At 38.2% G+C, this 24,114-nt stretch overlaps 1 protein-coding gene across 5 annotated transcripts in view; it reads right to left on the reverse strand.

Moving 5' to 3' along the window:
* Nucleotides 1–24,114, reverse strand: part of INTS9 (integrator complex subunit 9) — a 138,690-nt gene that overhangs the window by 44,428 nt on the left and 70,148 nt on the right. For all 5 annotated transcript variants that reach the window (XM_072634815.1, XM_072634813.1, XM_072634814.1 and 2 more), the window contains 5 exons: nucleotides 20,154–20,274; nucleotides 19,261–19,395; nucleotides 11,759–11,870; nucleotides 6,433–6,613; nucleotides 1,003–1,063 (listed from right to left, as the gene is read on the reverse strand). In XM_072634815.1, coding sequence (XP_072490916.1) covers nucleotides 1,003–1,063; nucleotides 6,433–6,613; nucleotides 11,759–11,870; nucleotides 19,261–19,395; nucleotides 20,154–20,274 — 610 coding nt within the window. The remainder of the gene's footprint in view (nucleotides 1–1,002; nucleotides 1,064–6,432; nucleotides 6,614–11,758; nucleotides 11,871–19,260; nucleotides 19,396–20,153; nucleotides 20,275–24,114) is intronic.

Below are 24,114 nucleotides of genomic sequence, written 5' to 3' on the forward strand. Positions count from 1 at the left end.
ATACTCTCAGTATAATGAGAACAGAAATTTGGTGGGTGCCCTGAGTAAACACTAATGATGTAGCACAACTTAAGCAAAGTAAAAAAGGGAAATGGGAAGAGGTGTAGGACAAAGAATTATAAAGTAGAGGATAAAGAGCAGACAAGAGTCAATCTAACAACTTGAGAAAGGATACTCAGAAGTTAAGAGTAAAAGTAGGATTAGAAGCAACAGCTAGGTAGCTCAGAAGTTAGAGCAATGGCCCTGGAGTCAGGAGGACTTGAGTTCAAATCTGACCTCAGACACTTGACACTTACTAGCTGTGTGACTCTGGGCAAGTCACTTAATCCTGACTGTCTCACAGCTAAAACAAAAAACAAAAAAACTCCCCCCAAAACCAAAAACTTACAAAAAACCCCCAAGTTGGATTAGAACTCCTAGGTTCTATGAATAGAACTAAATAGCCTTAATTGTAATTATCAATGGTCTGAAAATGGAATGGATGAATGGGGAAGAATAGTGAATCACTGAGACTGGGACAAAAAAAAGGAATTCTTATAGAATTACAACATTTCAGTTCAATTCAACCAACATTTATAAAGTTTTGACTATGTACAAGACACTATAGGGGCCTGGAGATACAAAGATAAAAGTGAAACATATTCTGCCCTCAAGAAGCTTACATTCTGAGGGAATACAAAACACTCTCCAGAAATTAGACAGCAGGCAATCTGTGGACGGAGTGAGTATTAATAACTAGAACAGAAAGCTTCACAATGGTAACACCTGAGATGAGTCTTGAAGGAAGTTACAGATTCTAGGAAGCAAAAATGAGGATGGAGAGCATCTCACACATGTTCAGATGAACGAAAGTTTCATCATAGTCTTCTGCTAAAATCAACAGGATAACCCATGGAGGTCCTTACTCTTTATACAATTCTGTAATTTTCATCTGGGTGATGGCCATTTCTACCCACATGTAATTATCTATTCTCTATTTTCCTCCAACTCTTGTTATCTTACCTCTGCGTGAGGAAAAGGGGGTTCTGGGAGATACACCTTGGTCTGTTTGTTGTGACAAAGCCTTTTAAAGAAGAAAAAAAATGAGTTACACGTCAATATATTAGGTAAGACATTCTGTGGTACTGGTTGCCACCTACTGGTGACACTTCAGACAAGAGATTCTCCACCATTAAAAAATTTTTTTCTTGACAGTCAATTTTACTGTGAACAAAGGCATGGGGGTACTGAGAATATAGTTTCTTGAAATAAGTCTTTTAAAAAAGTAATACACTTCAAAAATGATCCTTAAAAATAGACTTTTGTTCACAAAGATTAAAAATAGTTTCTCAATGTGTTGTTATAATATATATAACTAGTTAATGCTATTAAAACATGTTCACTGACTTGAATAAGCGGCGATTATGGCCAAGGCAATATAGAAGGTACTGACTCAGGGGGCAACTGTTTTTGTTTCTTCTTTTATCAACATATTCTCTATGACATTTATTCTGCAGAAAGCACTATTTCACCAAAATAAAACTGAAATTACTGATTCCCTCAAGCCAGATTTCAAAAGACATTTTGAAGAACTAAGGTTATATGAATTTTTTTCTTTGTATTTTAAAAGATAAATTTGACTAGACTTATCACTGGTGCTCATCTGGATAATAATTCTAAGAAATACTGCAAAACACTATTAGCAGGACATTTAACAATTCTACTGCATATCATCTTTGGGGAAGGGGCTTTTTAAATATATAAAGAGAAAAAGAGAAAAGAGAAAAAGAGAAAGAAGTTAAGAGGCAGTTGTGTAGCAGCCTGATCTATACCGGATGGTGTGAAGTAGACGGATCAATGTATATGGAATCATAGACACGGGATCAAATCCTGCCTGGGACACATTAACTGTGTGACTTTGTGCAAGTCACCTATGGGCTCAAAACCTCAGTTTTCTTACTTGAAAAATGGACATGCATAACCTATTTTGTAGTGTCACTGGTAGGGAAATGCTTTGCAAACCTTAATGTTCTATGTAAATAAGAACTATTATTATTAGGGTCGCCAGGAGAGATGTTCCATTAAATTTATAAGTAAGCAGAACGGTGAGGAAGCTCTATGTAGTCAGGAGCATTTCTGCTGATTGGCCTCCCCACCTACCACATTTCCCTCCCTTCTCACCTGCTCCCTCCAATATATATTGTATTCATCAAACATTTCTTCAGTATCCTCAGCATACAAAGCACTGTGTTAGATAATAAGAGAGGTAAAAAGGTAAATAAGCCATTGTTCTTGCTCTCAAGGAGCTGATAATCTAGTGCCTCTGTTGGTGCTCTGAAGCATGCAGGGATCTGCAGGGAATATGGGACAGTTTTCCTCAAGGGCTCAAAAGGTTAAAGGGAAGTGACTAAGTGTTTGGTTAGTTCCTTCTGAGGATATGAAAGACCTACCTCTGCCCTGAAACAGCATAGATAAAAAATTCATTAACTGGATGAGCAAAAGATGTCACAAGTTCATAAGAGTTAACAGAAAGAAGGAATGCTTTATGAAAGGGCATATGCATGGAAGTCATCAGTGACTTATAAAGTCTCTTCCAGCTGTAAATCAATGATTCTGGGAAGTACCTAGTGCTCCATTCCTATGCCACTGTTTGGCTAATGCTACTATTCTAATTAAGTAACAGTTATACAGAACCCTAAGGTTTATAAAACACTTTGCAAATGTTGCATTTTAATCTCATAACAACTGTGGGAGGTAGATACTATTGTTATCCTCCTTTTACAGATGGGGAAAGTGAGGCACACAATGGTCAAATGATGTGTTCAGATTCAGAGCTAGTAGGATTTGGACTCAGTTCCATGTCCCATATTCTTATCTAAATACTGCCATCTAACTGCCTCATATAAGATCAGGAAATGATACAGTATGTCGAACTCACTAGAAGAGATAGTTCTTGTATCAGGAGATGATGAACTGAAAGGAACTGAAAATAAGGAGACTATACTTCTCTTGATCTGATGCTTGCTCATGTGCAATATTTACCTGATTTATTCAGAATTTCTTCCCTACTGATATTTGTAAGGTAATTTTTGTGAAGATGGAAGGAAGAAGGTGGCTGTTCAAGCATCTAGAATGGTAGGTGGGAAGGTTAATCAGAAGAAATAGTCATAGACCACATAGTTTCTTCACCAACCCATGATACCTTTATTAGACTTCTGAGAACCTCACCTATCTTAAATCAAATCTATTGATTTGCCCAAATTTACACAGTGGTAAAAACTAAATAAAATCTGGACCTAACATCTCTCCATGTTTCAAAAGCAGTTTCTTTCTGTTTAGGTACGATGACTTTAACTATACATTAGTAGCTGTTGGGGAATGGAATTTTCTGATTCTCTTCTTTTGACAAATTTACTAGAGGATTTTTTTTCTCCTGAAAATGTTTTTACCAGTTACTTCTCCTTTCCAACTTTGTCATTTCTAATCTCTCCCCAATCCAGTAATATTTCTTTATGTTTGTCTTTAGTTTTCTGGACTAATAGTTCCCCTTCATGGTTTCCTAACTGAGAAGAGAGAAGAATAACGTAAGGAGAGAGAATACTAAAATGCTATTATTAATAGAAAAGGGGTTATTTACACTGATTAATTTATTTCCTTTCAAGTTTCAGGAATGTGACTTAAATAAAACACTTTTTGGATAAGGATAATGCCTTGGCAGATGCCAAGATCCAGGCCCACTACTTTCATTTACACAAAGCACTGAAGGGGCCAGCGTCTCTCTACTATGACCAGGTTCCCAGGGAAGGGAGAAGGAGTGAGATCAAGATAAGGAGGGAGACAGATAAAAGGCAATGGAGAAGGGGACTACCTAGGTCTTCCCTTCCTTCAACCCACACAGGGAAAGTCATCCACTCAATTTAACTTTTTCCATATCCTAATGAGAGCAAAGTACATTCTACTTAGAGGAGCTATGGATGTTGTTTCCAAGTAGAAACAAAAATCGGTGGGAATGGACAGGGTCTTGGGTTCTCACTCTGAGGTCCAGGAACTTTTTACAAAATTTAGTATTTTGATCATTGTATTTCAATAGTTTTCTTTGTAATCCTATTTATCTTATTTAATAAATTTAAAAATGTTATTCTAAAAAGAGGCTCAAAGGTTTCCCTAGACTATCAAAGCACTGATGACACAAAAAAGGTTAAGAACCTTGGGCTAGACAGATGATCTTTAGCATTTCTCTGGTGCTAACATTCTGTGATTATGGAAAGATTTTTTTTCTTGACTTTTTCCACCCTCAAATGTATACATTTAAAAAAGCAGTTCCTTTCTGCAGTGTAAACTTTCTATGTAGTATGTGGTGATATGTACTGAATTCAACTAAATTTGCAACTGCTATGTAAATATAAGTGGAAACTTGGGGAGAGAAGTAAAATGAATGGAGTCAAAGTCCAAAGAGAAAAGGCAATTACATTAAGAAATGACAAATTTTATCAGGTTCATAGCAATAATAAGGAAGGACATCCTAGAAAAGAGTTCTAAGAGGCAAACAATTCAAGTTTTGGATACTGCTTTAAAAGGAAAGCTCTGAATATTCAGGAACAAACCATACAATTAATAATAAGAAACCAAGCTGGCTGAATCCAGAGTTCTCTATAGAGCAGAACAAAAAAGAAAAGGAAAAAGCAGAAAAAGGGGAAATTAGGCCAGAAAACTAAAGAGGAATATAAAGAAAAAACATGACTATGTAGCAGCAAGATTACAAATGGTAAGGCTGTAAAAGCAATGAAACTATTACAGATGGAAGAAACAGTAAATATCTTAAATACATATAAATATAAATATAAAAATAAGCAAATAAGTATCTTAAAATATATTTCTGAGAAGAATCACAGAAAATTGCATTCCCTGATAAAATGAGGGAAAACTAACAAGTAAAATAAGAGGGTTAGATTAAATGATTGTGAAGCTTCCAGCTGTTTCAAGATCTCAGATTGTAGAAAGACAATGGCATCTAGTGTCTTCTTGTCTCTTCTGGTCAGAAAAAAGGAGAGCAGGTCTCAATTGTGACAAAAGGATAGAAAGAGCCAACATAATCAGAAAAGGACACAAAGTTCAATTACACCCATATAGCCATTAAAATGGTAGCTAATCTTCAGCCAATGCTCTGTTATTTAATAAGGGAAATTCTTCCACTATGCAAAGATAATTCCATAGATGCACACTTGGCACACTAGAACATTACAAGGACAGGAGTAGGGGACCTCTAGTCCTGAGCATGGATTAATCCCTTTTACTCACTGGGTAAATACCAATAAATGATCCTGTTATAAGTAAAGTATATCATGGTTTAAAAGGGCTTTAACAAATACAATAATTTTTTAAATTAGAATTTCTCAGTAAAATAATAACAAATCTTCCTTATATTTTTTCAAGCAGGAAGCTTAGGCTATAGTTTTAAAACCAACTGTTATACAGAAATTAAAATAATTTCAATAACAAATTTTCATAATATTTACCCCTTTAAAAATGGCTGGTTTTCCACCCTCATAAAAGTAGCAAGAACAGAAGAGTTATCTTTGCCTTTAATATTGTAGGATCATAGATTTAGAGCTGAAAGGACTTTGGAGTAGTCTAGTCTGATCCTCTTATTTTATAGAAGGAAAACTGAAACAAGGTTCTTAGGCGCAGAGCCAATATTTAAATTGAGGCCTTCTGACTATAAATCAGTTACTCTTTCTAGGTCACCACATTGCAACTTACCTGTCTTCCTCTAACTTTCCTTTTTCTGTGTTTATCTCTGTATATATCTGCCTTTACTATCATCACTGTATCCCATTCTTTTTCTTTTCCTTCCTTCTTTCTCCATGATAAAAAAAAAATCAACGCAACAATTTAAGTATATTTTTACTACTAACAGTATTTGCTGAAAAGTATTAATTTTCTCATTCTCAAAAGGAAGATGAATCAAACACTGTCTTTTTCTTTCTTAAACAAACAAAAAAGGACCTCCAAATTCCATTTGCTTGTTTCTACAAAGAATGTATTTTCCTTGGAAGCTAGATGTTCCAAGTTCCAAGCAGCATGAAAAAGCCTATTTATAGTTGATAGTGATAATCCTGCCATCTTTACAGAAAAAACTAAATTATATTGCTTTTTATTCAGGTGACTTTGATATAATTTTTCAGGTTATCAGTAACTCTAAGCTCCTTACATGTGTAAATGAATTTAAATGTGAGACTTGCCAATTTTGTTTGGGGGTGGCTAAAGGCTCAGTCACTACTGCTCAAATGTTAACATGGTTGTTTGTACTGTTAGACATGGTTACCCTGTAGAGAGTGGCCCTATAGCTAAGTTAATACCTCACATTTCCATGACAGAAACTTTGCCTTTTTAAAAATCCATTCCCCATAACACATAGGTACTAATGTATAAAGAAGATGAATACTGACATACCATTCAGCAAAAATCTGGGCAAACTCAAGCGAGCTGTTGGCAACAGGAGAGATGAAGTAGAAGGGGATGTTGGAGAGGCCAGCTGAGTCGATGTACTGATAGAGGCATTCCAAGAGGTCATAGATCACTCCGGAAGGGTAGCAGGGGACCAGTACATTACCACCATTCCGCACTGTCAGAGCTAGAAGGAATGATGTCAGGAGGAAAAAGTGTAACAAAGAATCAAGGGTATATTTTTTGAAAAGGGGCAGTGTGAAACCCTTCTAAATAATACTCATCTTTTTTAACTCTTATTTTTTATAAATCAATTCATATGCCCTTAACAACTTCCCACTTCTTATACAATAATCAATTCAATCCTCTGCCAGGCTCACTTAGGTCTAAAGACCAAAAGAAACTCAGGGTGGATTTCTGTTTCAATTTATTCACCTTTCAGACTTCTTTCACGCTAAAGGTGGGAAACAACAGCACAAATAAGACAAAAGCAGGAGATAACCCCTCAATTATTTACATTTTCTATTCTTGACTATTTGTATAAACATAATCCATTTTGAGGATCACCTGATACTTGCGGCAACATGGAATCACTGGAATTTAAGAAGAATGATGTAGGCAGACCTGAAATTTAGAAAAATCCCTTTGGCAGCTATGTATAGGAGGAATTGCAGAAGGGAAAAACTTGAGGCAGGGAAAGCAACTGGGAAATTATCACAATAACCCATGTGAGAGGAGATGTGGGTCTAAATATGAACTAGGATAGTGGCCATATGGATAGAGAGAAGGGGTGACACATGAAGCAGAGATAGAAAAGACAAGATTTGGTAACTGACTAGATTTATACGGTAGGAGGCAAGAAGGACACTAGAATTGGACTAGAATTGTTATTATTAATAAGAAGGTTTGAGGGGAGAGAATAAGTATTTATTAAGCAGCTGGGTGCCAACTAAGACTGTGGAAGCTAAAGTTAAAAAAGAAAAGAAAAAAGGTCTAAGGAAAAAAAGTTACCAACACCCTTCAGGAATAACCATTTAGGTGTGGATATACAAAGAGAATAAATACCATATTACTTCTCAATTCAATAATTACAACAGTTTCCTATTGCCTAACTTAGCAAGGTTCAACTCTTCTGTCTGGTTTATTTCCTTAATGAGTTCAGTGCCTGGCTCATAGTCTTTCTCTCCTCCCAAACTCCTGCCTTCATACTAGGGGACTTCAACATTCATACTGATCATCTTTCAAACATCCTAACCTTCCACTTGCTCAATTTTTTCAACTCCCATGACTCTCTCCTCTCCCCATTCGGCTACCTTCAGAGATGGTAACCCACAAATATTCTACTTGCCAGCACACACAAATGCTCCGCTTCCACGTTCATGGACTCTGATACTCTTTCATCTGATCATAATTTGTTGTCATTTCATCTTTCCCTCTGCCTTGCAACTTCAAAACCTGTTCTTTGCAACACAACCTCCAATCCCACTACCCTTTAGTTCTTTCCCAGGTCAAAACCCTTGCATTGGATAGACATTCCTCCACTCTCCATCTTGATCTCCTGGTGAAACAGTTCAGCTTTACACTGTTTTCTTCTTTCTTGCCCCCTAATATTATTGCTGATCTTACCTTGCCAAATTTCAGAGATGGATTACTTTCAACATCCATTCCCTTTACTCCTACTAATATGCTGCAGAATAAAGCTGGAGAAAATCATAAAATTAAACTGACTTGGTCCATTACAAATTTGTTATATAAGTTCAGCTAGGACCTTGCTTCTGGAAAGCAATCCTTTTACACCTCCCTAAGTAACTCCCTATCTTATACCACAGCAGTTTTCCAAAACCTCTTCACCCCTTCTCAAACTTCTCATGGCTCCCCTTCCCTACATCCTCTCAGTTGAGAACGGAAACTGTTTGCCAAGCGCTCCTTCTTCTCTCCCCCACTCAGATGCCTTCTACACTATCTCTCTCCATTACTCGCACCTCAAATGAAGAAGTGGCCCTTCTCCTTGCCAAGGCAAACACATTTACCCACACAAGTGATTCCATTCTATTCTGTCTTCTCCAATGGATTGTTGCTTCCATTATCCTCACTTTGTTGCTTATGTTCAATCTCTCCCCATCTATTGGCTTCTTCCTTGCTGCCTATAAACATGCCCATATCTCTCCCATTCTCAAAAAGACCTTAATTTGTTCTTACTACCCACACCCCCAATTCCCTATTACTAGTAAGGCTCACACCTTGAAATCTTGTCAATTTTGCCTATGCTGCCTGTCTCTATGAATGTTCACTCCTCTCTGACACTGCCACCAGTCTATGTCCTCCTCATCTTACTCTTGGACTACTACAATAGCTTGCTAATTGGTCTCTCTGCTTAAAGTTTCTCCCCACTCCATTTTTCCCTTTACTCAGCTGTCAAAATTATTTTCCTAAAACAAAGTTTTGACTGTATCATCCTCCCATGTTCCTGCCTTTAATAAACTTCAGTGGCTCCTTATCAGTCCTAGAGGAAATATCAAAGCCTATTGGAGGTTTAAAGCCCTTCCTAACTTGGCCCCCTCCTACCTTTCCAGTTTTCTTATATCTTATTCTCCTCAAGCACACCATGATGCAGAGATATTGACTTCCTCACTGTTGCTCAAATAGGACAATTAATCTCCAGACATTTTCAACCAGCTAGCCCTCATGCTTGCAATACTCTCTTCTCTACTTTCTGGTTTCTTTCAAGTCCCACTACAATGCAACCTTCTACAAGAAGCTTTTCCTAATCTCTTTTAATGTCACAGTCTTACCTCTGTTTGATCATCTCCATTTTATCCTGTATATCATTTGTTTGTACAGCTGTTCACATTTTTTCCCCAATGGGATTGTAAGCTCCATGGAAACAGGGATTGCCCTTTACCTTTCTTTGTATCCTCAGTGCTTAGCACAGTGGCTGGGACGCAATAAATGCCTGGTGACTACTTGACTGCCTTTAAATGCTCTTATATAATCTGGCACCATCTAGTTTATATACTTTGATCGCCCACTATTCTCAAACACAGGCTCCTGCTGCAGCCAGACCGATCTCTTCAAGGTTCACATATACCCTATGCATATTCCCAACTTTGGTCATGCTGCCTAAATGGAATGACTTTTCTTTTCTCTTTTGCCTATAACAGGGAAAGGCAGTGTACTATAATACTGAGGTGTATTGAGAACAATGCTCAACTTGGAGTCAAGAGATAGAGGTTCAAATACCTGCTCTGCAAACCTTAAAATGATATATAAATGTGAATAATTAATAATCCCCATACTTGAAGACTCAATTCTTTGTCTGTTTATTTCAACCCATTGATTTCAACCTTCTCTGAAGTGCTACAGAACCTGCTTAAAATTCTAATAGATTTCAAATTGGGAAGGATCATCCAAGGAAAGCAAGATCCTGGGAGGCTAGGTATCTCCTTCTAGGTTAAAGGGAAGTTGGCCTGTACTCTGCCTGGTGCTACTCTTTATGCTTCTAAGTGCATATATCCTCAACTGGACAATAAATTTCTGGAGAGTGGTTAGACGTCATCCTAACTTCTTTCCTCTCCTCCTCTCACTCCTCTCTTCTTCTTCGGTTTTTAGGTACTATAGAATGTTAACAGGCACCCAAGAAAGTCTTATTGGTTACACTAACTTTCACTCAACTATGTCAAACACAAGATTCTACTTTAAAATAGAACATAAAATAGTCAAATAAATCTCCCTACCCGGGGTTTAGAAGGTTAATTCATAGTTGAAAATGTATGATAGATTTAGAACTGGAAGGCACCTTAGGAGTCTCTAAGTTTACCAATGAGTAAATTGAGACCTGGAAAAGTTAATTAATTTCCCCAGGGTTACACAAGTTGAAAGTGGTAGTCCTAGGTTCTAATTCTGATTCTAAGCTCTGTTAGGTATGTGTTGGCTAAGAGCTACATAGTCTGTGGTGATTAAAAGGGCTAAGTGTAATTTTGGGAAGTGCCATTAGCTAAGCAAATATAACAGAATTTTATTTCAATTACCCTCCTAGAGATAAGATTGATAAGTTCCTATGGATACAGTATCCAGGCTACTTACCTTTCTGGAAACCAATCTAATATCTGTATCAGATATTGCTAAATTTTACAGATTTTTAAACTGTTGTTACAGAAAAAAATAAATCAAATTCCTTCTGGGTAGTAAATGCAATGTAATGCTCTACTGGTTACTCAAAACACACACACACACACACACACACGCACACACACACACACACACACACACACACACACTTTTTAAAAAAATCACTTAACCACTTTAAATATACCATTGTCATGATTTCAGACCTAGTATTACTCCACTTAGGCTACAAGTTTGCTAAAGTAGATTTCTCATTCCCTATCTCCTATACCCCCCAAATACAATTTTAAAAAGTCTCCAACATAAATAAATAATAATTTTTGTTCTTTATATAAATGGACAAACAATGGCAGAATTTGTTATAGAAAATGCTAAAAATTCTACCTCCAGATTTGGAGTTTGGACTAGGAATTTGGGCTAGAGGGGAGATGAAGGGTAAAGTATGGAATTAAGTAGAGTGGATAAATATCTTTTCCAAACTGCAAATGGATGTGATGTAGGAAACACTGGGCTGAGAGGAAGGGGTTAAGTATAGAGGTATATTTATACTGCTTCCAGTCTAGCCCTCATAAGCACCACCCAGAGAAGCAACTCGTGTAAGCAGGGGTCAGTCTTCCTCACCAACTGACAAACAAATGCCACCCACAAGACAGGAAAACCAGCCCAGCTGAAGCAGTGAGGTACTTTGGGAGATATAAGGCAGTGTATATGTCAGGCAAGTCAAATCACTACCACTACCACAACCAGTTCCCTTACTCCTTGACAGGGACAGCCCAGGTTATTGGGGGGAAAAAAAAAGGTTTGTGGATAACAATGTTTCTGGTCCATTGCCCTCAGACCTCACCCTGGGAAGCAGCCTCTATGGAATGCAGCCTAGCAACTGCTCCTACTTCAGCCACAGCTACTGAAGATCCAGAACAGAAAGTTGTCATCAAAGTCCTTAGAAGCACCAAATGGTTCAACATCTCTTATGACTCTTATCAGTGAAAATGATATTAAAGAAGGGGCATTAACATATGTTTTGCAGCTGGTACCTTAAGAACCATGGGGCTTTTCCATCCGACTTGGAAAGGAGCCCTTTTTATTTGTACCCCTAGGACTTAGCACAATGCTTTTGATACAGTAAGACTTTAATAAATGCTCCATTCATTCATTCCTTCAAGTATTTAAAAACATCTATTCTGAGATTTTTTTCATGGCTACATACCCAAATTGCTGCAAAACTCTCCTACCATGCCATCAGGATTTGCTGTTGGGATCTGGGTGAGTCCTGTGAGAATGAGGACATCACTGTTTTTGAGAGAGGCTTGGTCCATGGGCTGAAAGAGAACAAAAACCAGTAAATTCAGGAATTTTAACAAATAATTTTTTACACACAAAAAAGTAGCAGAAAAAGAAAGAAAGGCTAGGTTAAGAGATAAGAGATTTCAGTGAAAGAGAAACAGCTTATAATCATCTCAGGGATGCTTTAGTGGTATGGAAGGCAGAATGATGACTGAGAAAATAGTCTTCTTCATAAAAAATGCCAGTTGTGTCTCAGAGAATGAGGAGGCCTTTTTCCTTTCCACTGATAACCTCCGACTCTGTGCCTACATCAGGAACATTGCTTCTTCAGTCATCTCCTTTTTCAAAAGTCAATCTTTTCGCTACTGGCTAAATTCCTTAATATTTCCTATCTCTGGATCTTTGTATTTGTTGCCCCCCAGGCCTTGGAACTCCCTCTTCTCCTCCTATCAGTCCCTTAAGATTCCTAATATTTTTCAGTGTTCAATTCAAGTGCCACCTACACGAAGGAAGGCTTTCTTCATCCCACTCCCCATTACAGTGTATTTATTTCGTATATCCTTATATACATACATGCTGAATCTCCTAAAAGAATTTTACCTCCCTGAGGGAAGTAACTGTTTCATTTCTGTCTTTTTATACCTGGCACCTAGCATCGTGCCCTGAACATAGTAGATACTTAATGGATATTTATCAACATTTTCAAGAATAGTTGACACCCACTTACTCCACTGCTCCAATATCCCACAAGCTGGGCAGCTAGGTGGTGCAGTGGATAGAGCACCAGTGCAGGAATCAGGAGGACCTGAGTTCAAATCTCACCTCAGACACTTGGCACTCACTGGCTGTGTGATCTTGGGCAAATCACTTAACCCCAATTGCCTCCTCCTGGGTCATCTCCAGTCATCCTGATGAATATCTGGTCACTGGATTCAGATGGCTCTGGAGGAGAAGTGAGGCTGGTGACCTGCACAGCCCTCCCTCACTTAAAACGAAGTCAGGTGCAAGTCATGTCATGATTTTTCTGATGTCATGGTCTTCTTTGGCAACAAAGGATGAACACACATCCCACAAGGTATCCTATCCAAGCTCTTAAAATGCTTACAAAATGACTTTTGGCTGCATCACTCTATTTAGAGTATTCTCTCAAAGGTCAAAGGTTTATAACCAAATCCAATAGCCTTTTCTCATTCTTCATCCTCCCTGACCCTTCTATCACATTTGACAGTCTTGATAATGTCCTTCCCTTCTTAAATCTCTCACTTTCTCTGGAAAGTGAATACTCTACTCTTCTGAGTTTTTGTTTACCATCTTTCTATAAAGTTATTATGACACACTGTCAAATGCTTGGGTGACACAAAGTGTCCCTTCAAAAGAATGATTATCTCCCCATCTTCTGCCATTAAATGGATGGTTGAAAAGGGGAATAAATTCCTTGAGCATTAAAATGAGAGTCTAGGTCCTTGTGTATGTGGTTTGAGGTGAATGGTGGAGACTGACTGGTCTCAGGCCTGGTGGGTAAGGTGCCAAACTCCAATATGGAGGCCAATTGCAGGAACCTGGATTACTCCCAGTACGGTATGACTGGTTCTCTTATGATTGGTTCTTTTGAAGCAGAATTTCCTAGACAGAGCTTTGGAAAGACCATAACAGTGCTTTGTTTGGGCAAGGCTGATCTGATATAGGCCGTTAAACATATTTCCACATCATACAGAGAAGGAAAAGAAGGCAAAGGAGAAATCTGATGTGAAAGTGTATCAGTTAGTGGCGATAGAGTGAGTGGCAAAGGAGGAACAAGAATGACAGCACTAAATGTCTTGTTATGACAGTAAACAGATGACAAGATATAAACCTGAATCTGAAAGGAACATTAACCTTCCCAGGTTTAGCCTGCAGTATTACCTTCCTGTGAAAATTAAATGCTTGTAAGTGAAAAATAAACAGATAAATGCTAATACTGCAATAAAATAACACTTCCTTGGATAGTGATAATGTATGTGATTAGGTTATACCAGACAGGCATAATTTCAGCTTCCATAACATTGAAACATCTAATTTCCAGTGATGATATAAAGAAAGAGGCTTATAGAAAAAAGAAAAGGCTTTTAATGCCACTTTCCAAAGCAAGCTGTTACCTCAAATTCTCCACTTTATCACCAAAAGGCAAATGGATATATTAATGGTATCAAATGAACACTCACCAAGTGCTTCACACAGGGACATTTTATGCAAATACTCAAGTGAAAGGAAATCTGTTTTCAGATACAGGACCAGTGTATAAAATTAAACTATAATAGTTCACCACTTGTCAATGAATAAAGCAAAAAAACAAAAAACAAAAAACAAACAAACCAAAGCACTGATCAACTCCCAAATGTTGAGGCAATGTTAAGGATATTGTAGAAAGTGCAATACTTGTTTATGTTCTCCCTTATAATTGTCGTGGGAAGTCCTTCTAACATGGTGGAAGCCTTCCTCGTGGTCCCTGCTATTGCACGGACATTAGTGGAGCATTCTGGCTGTCTGTCTATCATCTCTCATTTTCTTCTAGCTTCGGCAAGGCTGATCTGTATTTATACAAATGGATACTTTCCCACAGATAGGTTGTTATGCAGAAACCACTTTTTCTATTTTTTCCAGCTTACAGTAATTTCCCTCTCTAATCCATTCTCCACAGAGCTGCCAAATGAAGATTTCTAAAACAGTAATCTGACCATGTCATCTGCATACTAAAAGATCTTCAGTGGCTCCCTATTTCCTCTAGGATAAGGTCAAAGTATATCAGTCTGGCATTTAAAATCCTCTACAGTCTGGTTCCCATTTACCTTTGTGGTCTTATTTCACATACCCCTCCTCCCCTCTTCACAGCTATATATGCCTCTTGTACAAGTGGTCCTCTATGTGTGCAATGTACCCACCCATTCTTCATCTCTGCCTCACAGAATCCCTAGCTTCCTTTAAAGAACAGCTCACAAGCTTTCTCCTTTGAGGCCTTTCCCAATTTGCCAAATTATAAGCATCTTCTCCCTCCTGAAATTCCTTTTTAATTCTTGTTAGACCTGGTAGTCAGAGGACATGGGTTCAGACCCTGCTTCTTACTACCTGTGTGACCTCAGAGAAATCTCTGGGCTTAACTTTCCTCATTGAAAAAATGGGGATTGTACTAACTGACCTCCAAAGTCCCTTTCAGCTTTAAATATATGATCCTGTGACACTACTTTATGCTTGTGTTACAGTGGAACATAGGGTCTTCAAGGGTGGGGGTCTATTTCATTTTTTTCTGTATATTAGGAGTACCTAGAAAGCAATTAATAAATATTTTCTTGAAACACTCTTCTCTTGGCTTCCGTAAACACTGTTTTTATTGTTCAATTGTTTCATTCATGTCAGACTTCATTACTCCATTTGGGGTTTTCTTGGCAAAGATACCGGAGTGGTTTGTCATTTCCTTTTCCATCTCATTTTAGAGATGAGGAAACTGAGACAAACACAGTGTTAAGTGACTTGCCCAGGGTCACAAAGCTAATAAATATCTGAGGCTGAATTTGAACCCAGTTCTTCCTGACTCCTGGCCATGTGTTCTATCCATTGTGCCACCTGGCTGCCCACCTGGCTGCCCATAAACACTGCACTTTTCAGATTATCCTCCAATTCTAGCCATTCTTTTGTTTCTGTTGATATCCCCTCATCTTCCTTGGAATCTGGAGGCATTATGTAAAGGCTTATACACTTCTACATTTACAAAATTTCTCAAGAGCTTTTCCATGGCTTCACCTATTTCCTCTATGCTGGTAACTCTAAAATTTACTTCTTTAGGTCTGTTTTCATAGTAATCTCCAGATTACTATCTGTACTTGCCAACGATATACTTTGATTTGGATTATTCACAATCACAATAGAGTTAACAACCAAACTCATCATCTTTTCCTAATAATCTCTATCTCAATGTTTCTCGTCTATATACCTATTCATCTCTGACGCTTTTTTCTCTTTCTTTTAACAAGTTCTCACACTTTTTCCTCTGAAGTACAAATAATAATTTTCTCTCCATTGTTACAGCTGGAGTTCCCAGTTTGGAGCCTTTTCACATTATACCAGCTTACTGCAGCAGCCTCCTGTACCTGGTCTATACTTAACTCCACCGATCCATATTGCATATCACTCCCAAATTACCTCCTAAAAGTACAAATTTCAGTATATAAATCCCCCTTCTCTAAAAGCTTAAGAGGCTACTTATTTTCAAGCACATGAAATCAAAACTGTTCTGTCTGGCTTTCAAAGTCCTCTGCTTGTCCGCAGAGAGACTGCAATGCTGGCGTTAGAAATGTGACCTTTGAGAACTGCAGTTAAACTCTCAGCACACTTTGTCACTTCTTTGTAGACTTCATTTTGGCAGGGATTGTCTGGTAGTTCTCAAAACAGATGTCAACAGCAGCAACTGTAAAACTTTGTAGAAATCTTTACTAAAACATGATGAAGTGAGGAAGTGAGCTAATGAGTATGGGTGTTATCTTTGTTTGAAAACTTTCTAAAAGGAAATATATATACAAAGATCAAACGAGATAATGTATCAAGCACTCTGCAATCCTTCAAGCACTATCTAAGTTCATCACTGGGGAAATCATCAAGGACAATGCCTAATTTCTGATGCTCACATCTCTTCAGCATCCTCAGTTGTCTCTGCTCCTCTGACTGGGGCTAGAGGCAGGAGCAAAAAACTCTCACAGCCCCGCCTTACTAAAGAGGGCTCAGCACCCCAGTCAGTGCTTCATTTTCTACCAGCTGTATAGCTTAGATTTGGCATGTTTTCTTTATCCATTAGACTGTAAGTTCCCTGAGAGCTGGTGAATTCGGGATGTGGACTGAAGCATAGTTTTTAAAAAACTGTATTTTTATTGTTTTTATTCGCAACAAGTTTAATATAGAAATGTGTTTTACATAACTTCATATGTATAATCAATACCAAGTTGCTTGCCTTCTCAAGGACGGGAGGGGTGGGAGAGAATTGGGAACCGAAAATTCTAAAATATGATTGTTAAATTTTTTTTAGAAGTAGTTGGGAAATACTTAATCAAATAAAGAAAAATAATTAGAAAAAAGATTGTGAGCTCCTTGAGGGCAGGGAACTGTCTTTCTTTTTCTTATTTGTACTTAGTACTAGTACTTAGCACAGTGTCTGGCACATAGCTGGTGTTATTTATTGTACTGTATATGAATGCTAGCTATTATTATTACACTCAACAAGCAGTTACTGAGCATTGACTATATGCCAGGCATTGTGTTAGGTACCACAGACAGAGAAACAAAAACAGCCATTTCTGCCCTCAAAGTGCTCACATTTTACTGGGGAAGAAATGATGTGACTGCATGTAAGGAAATACACAATGTATACAAAGTAATTTTGAAGGGAGCTACTAGCATCTGAGGGGATAAGAAGGACTTCAGTAGGAGGAGGCACTTGAACTGAACTTTGAAGAAAGCTGGGGATTCCAGCTGGCACAAGAAAGGAGATGGTGCATGGCAGGCACAGAGCAGAAACAAATCTGTGCAAAGGTACACGGGTGAGAGATGACATGTTGTGTATGGGAAACACCGGGAAGGTCAGTTTAGCCAGAACACACAGTGTGTGTAAATGGGAGTAATGTATAATCAACCTGGAAGGCTAATAAACTGTAGCCAAATTCTGAAGGGCTTTAAATGCCAAATAAAAGATTTTGTACTTTATTCTAGAGGCCCATGGTAGCTTTCTGAGCAGAAATGTATGGCTGTATGTGCCTGAATAAAATGGGGTAGATATATGAAAGACGTGGAATAGTCAAGACTTCATAACTGACTAGATATGAGAATTGCTAACATTTATATAGAACCTCAAAGTCTGCGGAGTGACTTACATATATTATCTCAGTTGATCCTGACAACAACGTGGTGAAGCAGGAGCTACATTCTTCATTTTAAGGATGAGGACACTGAGGCTAACAGTAGTTAAGTGGAAGGCAGTGGCTGTTTTGATATGTTTGGTGTTTGACCAAGTGCTTGGCACGTAGTAAATTCTTAATAAATGTTTGATGATTAACTGATTCCTGCCATGCCTTCCCCATTTTGTACCTGTGGCACTGATTTTCTTGAACCTGAGACTTCATATTTATCCGTATTTTCATCTTACTAGCTAGAGTTCAAGGTTCTGACCTGTCAAAGTATTTATGTATTCCAACTTTCAATTAGTGCAAAAACTATCCCTCACAGCTTTATGTCATCTATAAAGATATCACATCACTCCATCATGCTCCACTTGACAAGTTCCTTCCAGTGGCCTCCATTTTAGGGATGGGCCCAGGTGGGCCATGCTTCATTCCCCTTCTGGCTGTGCTTCTGAATCTCCAGACTTCACCACTGTGCCCTCACAGGGATACCTCCTCCCTTTTTAGCTCCTTTTTATGTGTTTTCTTTCCCCATTAGTATGTAAGCTCTTAGAGAACAAGTACTGTCTCTCTTTTGGCTACTATTTCTACCATAGTGCTTAGTGTCTGACACACAGTAGACACTTAAGAAATGTTTGTTGCCTACCAGCCTCTGTAAAGTTGATAAGCAAGTCATCTATGTCTTTTATACAAGTAATTTGTAAAAATATGAAATATTAAAAATAATAAAACAAAAATATGAAAGATGAAGTATCGGGTCAAGCATAGATTCCTGGGACATTCCACTAGACTGATACTTCTAAGGTGGCACTGAACCGTTAATGACAATTCTTTTAGCACCTTTGGATATAATTCATTCATGCCTGATAACTTCAACTCATCAAGGTTAACAAAGTAATCTCTTACTATTTCCCTACTTATCTTGGGTAACCTGATTATATCTTTTTATCCTATTTGATTTCTGTCTATGTATTTCCCTAAATCCTTCATGGAATATCCACCCAAAATACTAGAATCTCTTTTTTCCCTTTTAAGTATCTCAGTTCTCAATGCAGTTTGTGCTTCATATAGCTATAGTAACAATAATAAATACCAAATCTTTTGTAAATAATATTTATAAATATACTGTGTATACTTATATACATGTAAATTATTATATACATATATGTATTACATAATGCATGTAATTATGTGATATACATACATGTCTATATTATATATTTTAATATACAGTAGAAATATACTGTGAAGATAATTAATGCTTATGATAAAAAATACTATTTTTGTTTTCATATTTTTGCTGAATGTACTTGGCTATTTAGCGCAGATCTCTGCCCAAATTTGGTTCTAGTCTGAACAGCCTACTTTGCATAAAAAGCATTTGTAAAACTGGAAGATGGGAAGAGCTCACACAGTATAGCTGGTGCTCTGTAACCAACCAAAGCCATTAATTATTGAGTTAAATAACTTTTACAACTTGAGTTTTCAGGAAGAAGAGAGAAAATACCTGGGGATGTGTAGTAAGCAAGGAAGAACCGGAAACATAGGATACTTTCTCATAATGCGACTGAATAATCCAGTTGGAACTTCCAAGTGCATAGCCAGAGCTAAGGGGAGTCACCTGTACTGCACCGAAAAGCTCCTGCAAAGCAACATAAATTATTTTTGAAGCTAAAAACCATACTATATGGACCTACATTTTCTCTCACTCACAATGAAACATTTCAAAATAAACTAGCCAGAAAAATAGTAAAGGCCACAGGGTCAGCTTTAGTCCATTTGCATCTGCTATGCACATAAAGACTAAGGATACAATGAATGAAAATGGTGATCCTTTAAAAGATGGAAGAAATACCAATACTTTTAAAATGTTGCTTCAGGGTTGACTCTTGGTAAAATTGGGGAGGGATATGGGAAGGCTGTGGTCACTTGAGTCACTGGTTCAAAGAAATTTCTGACAGATTTTTCCAGTGCTTTTTGTTATGCTCAACACTTCCAATTTGTTTTTCCAAAATTTCTAAGGAAATCTCCATTGCCCTGAGGGGGACAGGAAGAGATACTCTTCTATATATCATCAAATGGGAGCAGGTCCTAGGGAAGAACATAAGGGACAGGAAAGGCCCATTTCCTCCCTTACAGCAACTAAGAAATTGGACAGTTACAGGAAGGGGAAGCCACTACCAAATAACTTTGAGTTCTGCCCTTGGAGGACAGGAGAAAGTGACAAATGATCCACTAGCTGTCAAACTGTGCTCTACCTATTCACTTTTTATGCACCAGAGTGGGGTCTCTAGGGATTTAGAGGCTTCAAGGAAGGGAAACGAAAGGTTCTGTATAGCTCCAGAAAAACATTATGGATTTTAGCTGCTCATAAATCACTGAAGTCAAATGAGCACTCACAATTTTCTGAGAATAGCCCACAAGCTGGATTTTACTGAGAGCAGAGTTCACTTCTTGCATTGTGTAGCACCTTCTCCACGTTGAAACTTCCACTGCATCCTTGAGGGGAGCAGGCAACAGTCTGTGAATATGCAATATAAAGTGTTACACAACATACAACATTTGGTATCTTTGAACAATTCTCTTTAGAATACAGTCATCTCTTATCTCCACCAAAAAACCAGAAATAGACTTTGGTCATAGGATAGTTAAGAAGCAGGACTGAAATGGAGACCTGTGTTGGAAAGAAAGTCTGGGATAAAAGAGCACAAAAAGAGTATTACTTGTAATATTTAACAGAAATAAATATGCCAAGTAATTTCAATTCTCCTTGTCTCAGCCTGTCAACTGATAAAATGGTGACAACAACCCTTATCTTTCTTTGCATAAATATCTGGGCAGACTTACCAATTTATTAGTTAAGAATATTTTACATAAAGAGTATCATTATTATCATTCATGTATCAATAAATAAGTAACGAATGGCTACCGAGTTCTACATCCTTCAGAAGGATACAAAGAAATTTGTCATTTAAGAACTTATAAACCAACCTGGGAGTGGGCACAAAAACAACTACATAAATGACTTATGCATTTGCAACTATTTGTAACTTAGGAGGCAGCTAGGTGGCACAGCAGATAGAGCACTGGACCTGGAACCAGGAAAACCATCTAAGTTCATATCCAACCTCAGACATTTACTAGTTGTGTGTCCCTAGGCAAGTCCCTTAACTTCTGTATGCCTCAGTTTTCTCATTTGTAAAAGGCTGATAATAACACTACTGACCTCCCAGGATGTTGTAAGGATAAAATGACATAATTGTAAAGCACTTAGCACAGTTCCAGCACACATTTAGTACTTAACAAACGCTTGTTCCCCTTCTCTTTTAGTAAATAAAATCTTAGAGAACTTCCTGGGATTCAGAAAGATTAAGTGACTTGTCCAATCTTCATCGGCAAAATTTAGTGGAGATGTTGGAAACCCCTACATGCAATATGAAGGAATTGAACCCAGGGCTTGAACCCAGATCGACTTGATTCTTGAGGCTAAATATGTTGTGATTTCTAACTTTCCAATATCTTGCATATACATCCCCTTGTTTGCACTCACACTGCCTTTCCAAGCACATACTTCCTTTCATCTGGCCTATTGCAATAGCCTTCTAACTGGTCTCCTTGACTCAAGTTTCTTGCCACTCCAATCCACCCTTCATTCAGTTGCCAAAGTGATCTTCCCAACCATGTCACTGCTCCCGCTCAATGAACTCCAGTGGCTCCCTAGTACCTTCTTAACTTTTCACTTCTCTGTAATCCAGATACAAGGGCCTGTTTGCTACTTCTCAAACACAAGACATTGCTCTATGCCACTTCACTGGCTCTCTCCCCCAAGGCTATTTCTCATCTGCTGTTTTTTTTAAAAAAATTCTCAAAGGTGAATTCCAAAATGTTTTAGGAAAATTTGAGCAGGAAAAAATTTGATGGAAAGTTAAATGGAAGAAAATAAAATGTACCACAGCTGAGCCTTGGAAGAGACAGATTCTGAAAGGCAGAAGTGAAAAGAGAATGATGTATCCAGGTACTCTATGACTAGAAAGAGTGCAGTAATATGAAACAGGAGAGGAAAAAATGCTCAACTAAGGAGTCTGTTATTTTGTTTTACAAGGAATGGAGTACTATTGAAGGTTTCTGGGAAGGAAGCTATAACCTCAGGTACAGTGGAAATGACACTTTCATAGCCTTAGTGTGTAGGAGCCATGTAGCATCCCTGGACTTTGAGTTTCCACCTCTAGCACTGGACATTATCTTCCTCACTCTTGCCCTGGGACACAGAAGGGCAGACATATTTCTTGCTATGTTCAGAATCTCTCTGCCAGCCACCATTATTCAGCAACCTCTCTTCCTCTGAAGCTCATTTTATTTGGATATTTTACTCCATGCAGAGATCTTAGGGTTCTCAACAAGCCAATAAACTCTCCAAGAGTTCAGCAGTTAATTAAGCTGACCTGAAATTGTCTCTCTTCTACAATCCCCACCCTGGTATTTGGGGATTTCAATTTATGTGCTGATGTTCCCTCATATCCTTGGCTTCCTGGTTCACCAACCTCCTCAACTCCCTTAAGTTCATATAGGTGTTGCTTGTTTTGAAAGAAAAAAGGGATTCCAACAGGCAGAGATAGAGAGGACATGTATTTCAGGAACAAAGGATAATCAGGTCAAACATGACAAAATGAGAAATATCATGTGTGATAAAAAGCAAGAAGGCCAGCATGGCTGGTCTATAGGAGGAAAAACAGAAGGGCATAAAAATTGGAGAGGTGGGTGAGGGCCAAATTAGGAAGAACTTCAATCCACTAAAGTTCACTGAATAATTCCGGGAATGACTGTCTCTTCTTTCATGCTTGTCTCACAAGAGGTGAGCCTTCTCTTTGCCAAGCAAACCTCTCTACATGTACAAGTGATCCCACTCCATTCCATCCTGTCTTCTCCAACAAACTGCCCTATTTATCATCTCTACTCTGTTCTACACTTATCTGCAATTTATACCTGTCTCCTGGCTGCCTCTCTGTTACCTACACACATGCCCATGTCTCTCCCTCCTTAAAAATCTTTATGTGACCCATTATCTACCCTCACAATGATCTTTCCTCAGTCTTACCCTTCATAAGCTCTCTGCAGCCTTTGACATTGGCGATCACTCTCTTTTTCCTGAATATTCACTTCTCTTTCTGTTTTCCTGACACTGTTTTCTCCTGGTTCTCTGCCTATGCCCTTCTTAGTCTCTTTTGCTGGATCTTCTTCTGTGTCATGCCCACTAACTGAGAGTGTCTTTGTCCTGGGCTGTCTACTCTTCTTCCCCTATGCTATTCCACTCAGTGATTTCCTTAGTTCTCATGGATTCAATTATCATCTGTTTGTTAATAATTCTCAAATCTAATTATCCAGCCCTAACCTTTCTGCTGATCTCTAGTCTCACATCTCCTACTGCCTATTAACCTATTGAACTAGATGTTCTTGTAAACCTCTTAAACTCAACATGTCCAAACTTAACCTTACACTCTGCCATGTACACTGTAATCCAGTGACGCTGGCGTCCTTGCTGTCCCTCACACAAGACACTCCATCTCCAGACTCTGGGCATTTTCACTGGTTGTCTCTCCTGCCTCTAATTCTCTCCCTCCTCGTCTCTGCTTCCTGGCTTCCTTCAATTCCTAGCTAAAATCTCACCTTTCACAAGAAGCCTTTATTATTCCCTCTTAATTCTAGTGTCTTTCCATTGTTGATTGGCTCCAATTTATCCTTTATACAACTTTGTAGTTGTTTGCATGCTGTCTCCTCCATCAGTCTGTGAGCTATTTAAGAGTAGGATCTATCTTTTTCCTTTCTTTGTATTTACAGTACTCAGCTTGGCACACAGTAGGTACTTAATACTTATTGACTGACTACAGAATTTTAGAACTCTAAAGAACCTTACAGGTTATCTAGTCCAACTCCCTCATTTTGAAGATGAAGAAACCCAAGGTATGGAGAGGATAGGTGACTTGTCTCATTGATGGGAGCCTTGGAATTAGAACTCAGGTAGCCTAGCTTCTAATCCAGGGCTCTTTTAAGTACATGTTACCACATACCACAATAAAAGTAACATTTAAGGAAGGCTGATCTAATACAGCATTCAAGAAGAATAGGATCTAAAAATATCACTATTAGAAAAAGCATATACTTTCATGGTTGTTTCAGAATTAGAGTGTCATACTAAAGTCTGGCTCAGAATTCACTATGACCCCAGTAGAAATTCCTTATAGAAGTTCTTGCAAGATATGTGTACATGTGCATGTATACGTGTGTGTATGTGTGTGTGTGTGTATGTGTGTGTGTGTGTGTGTGTGTGTGTGTGTGTGTGTTGGGGGTGATAGGGTACTTGGGT

The sequence above is a fragment of the Notamacropus eugenii genome, chromosome 1, assembly GCF_028372415.1.
Source record: "Notamacropus eugenii isolate mMacEug1 chromosome 1, mMacEug1.pri_v2, whole genome shotgun sequence".
NCBI classification, from domain to species: domain Eukaryota; kingdom Metazoa; phylum Chordata; class Mammalia; order Diprotodontia; family Macropodidae; genus Notamacropus; species Notamacropus eugenii.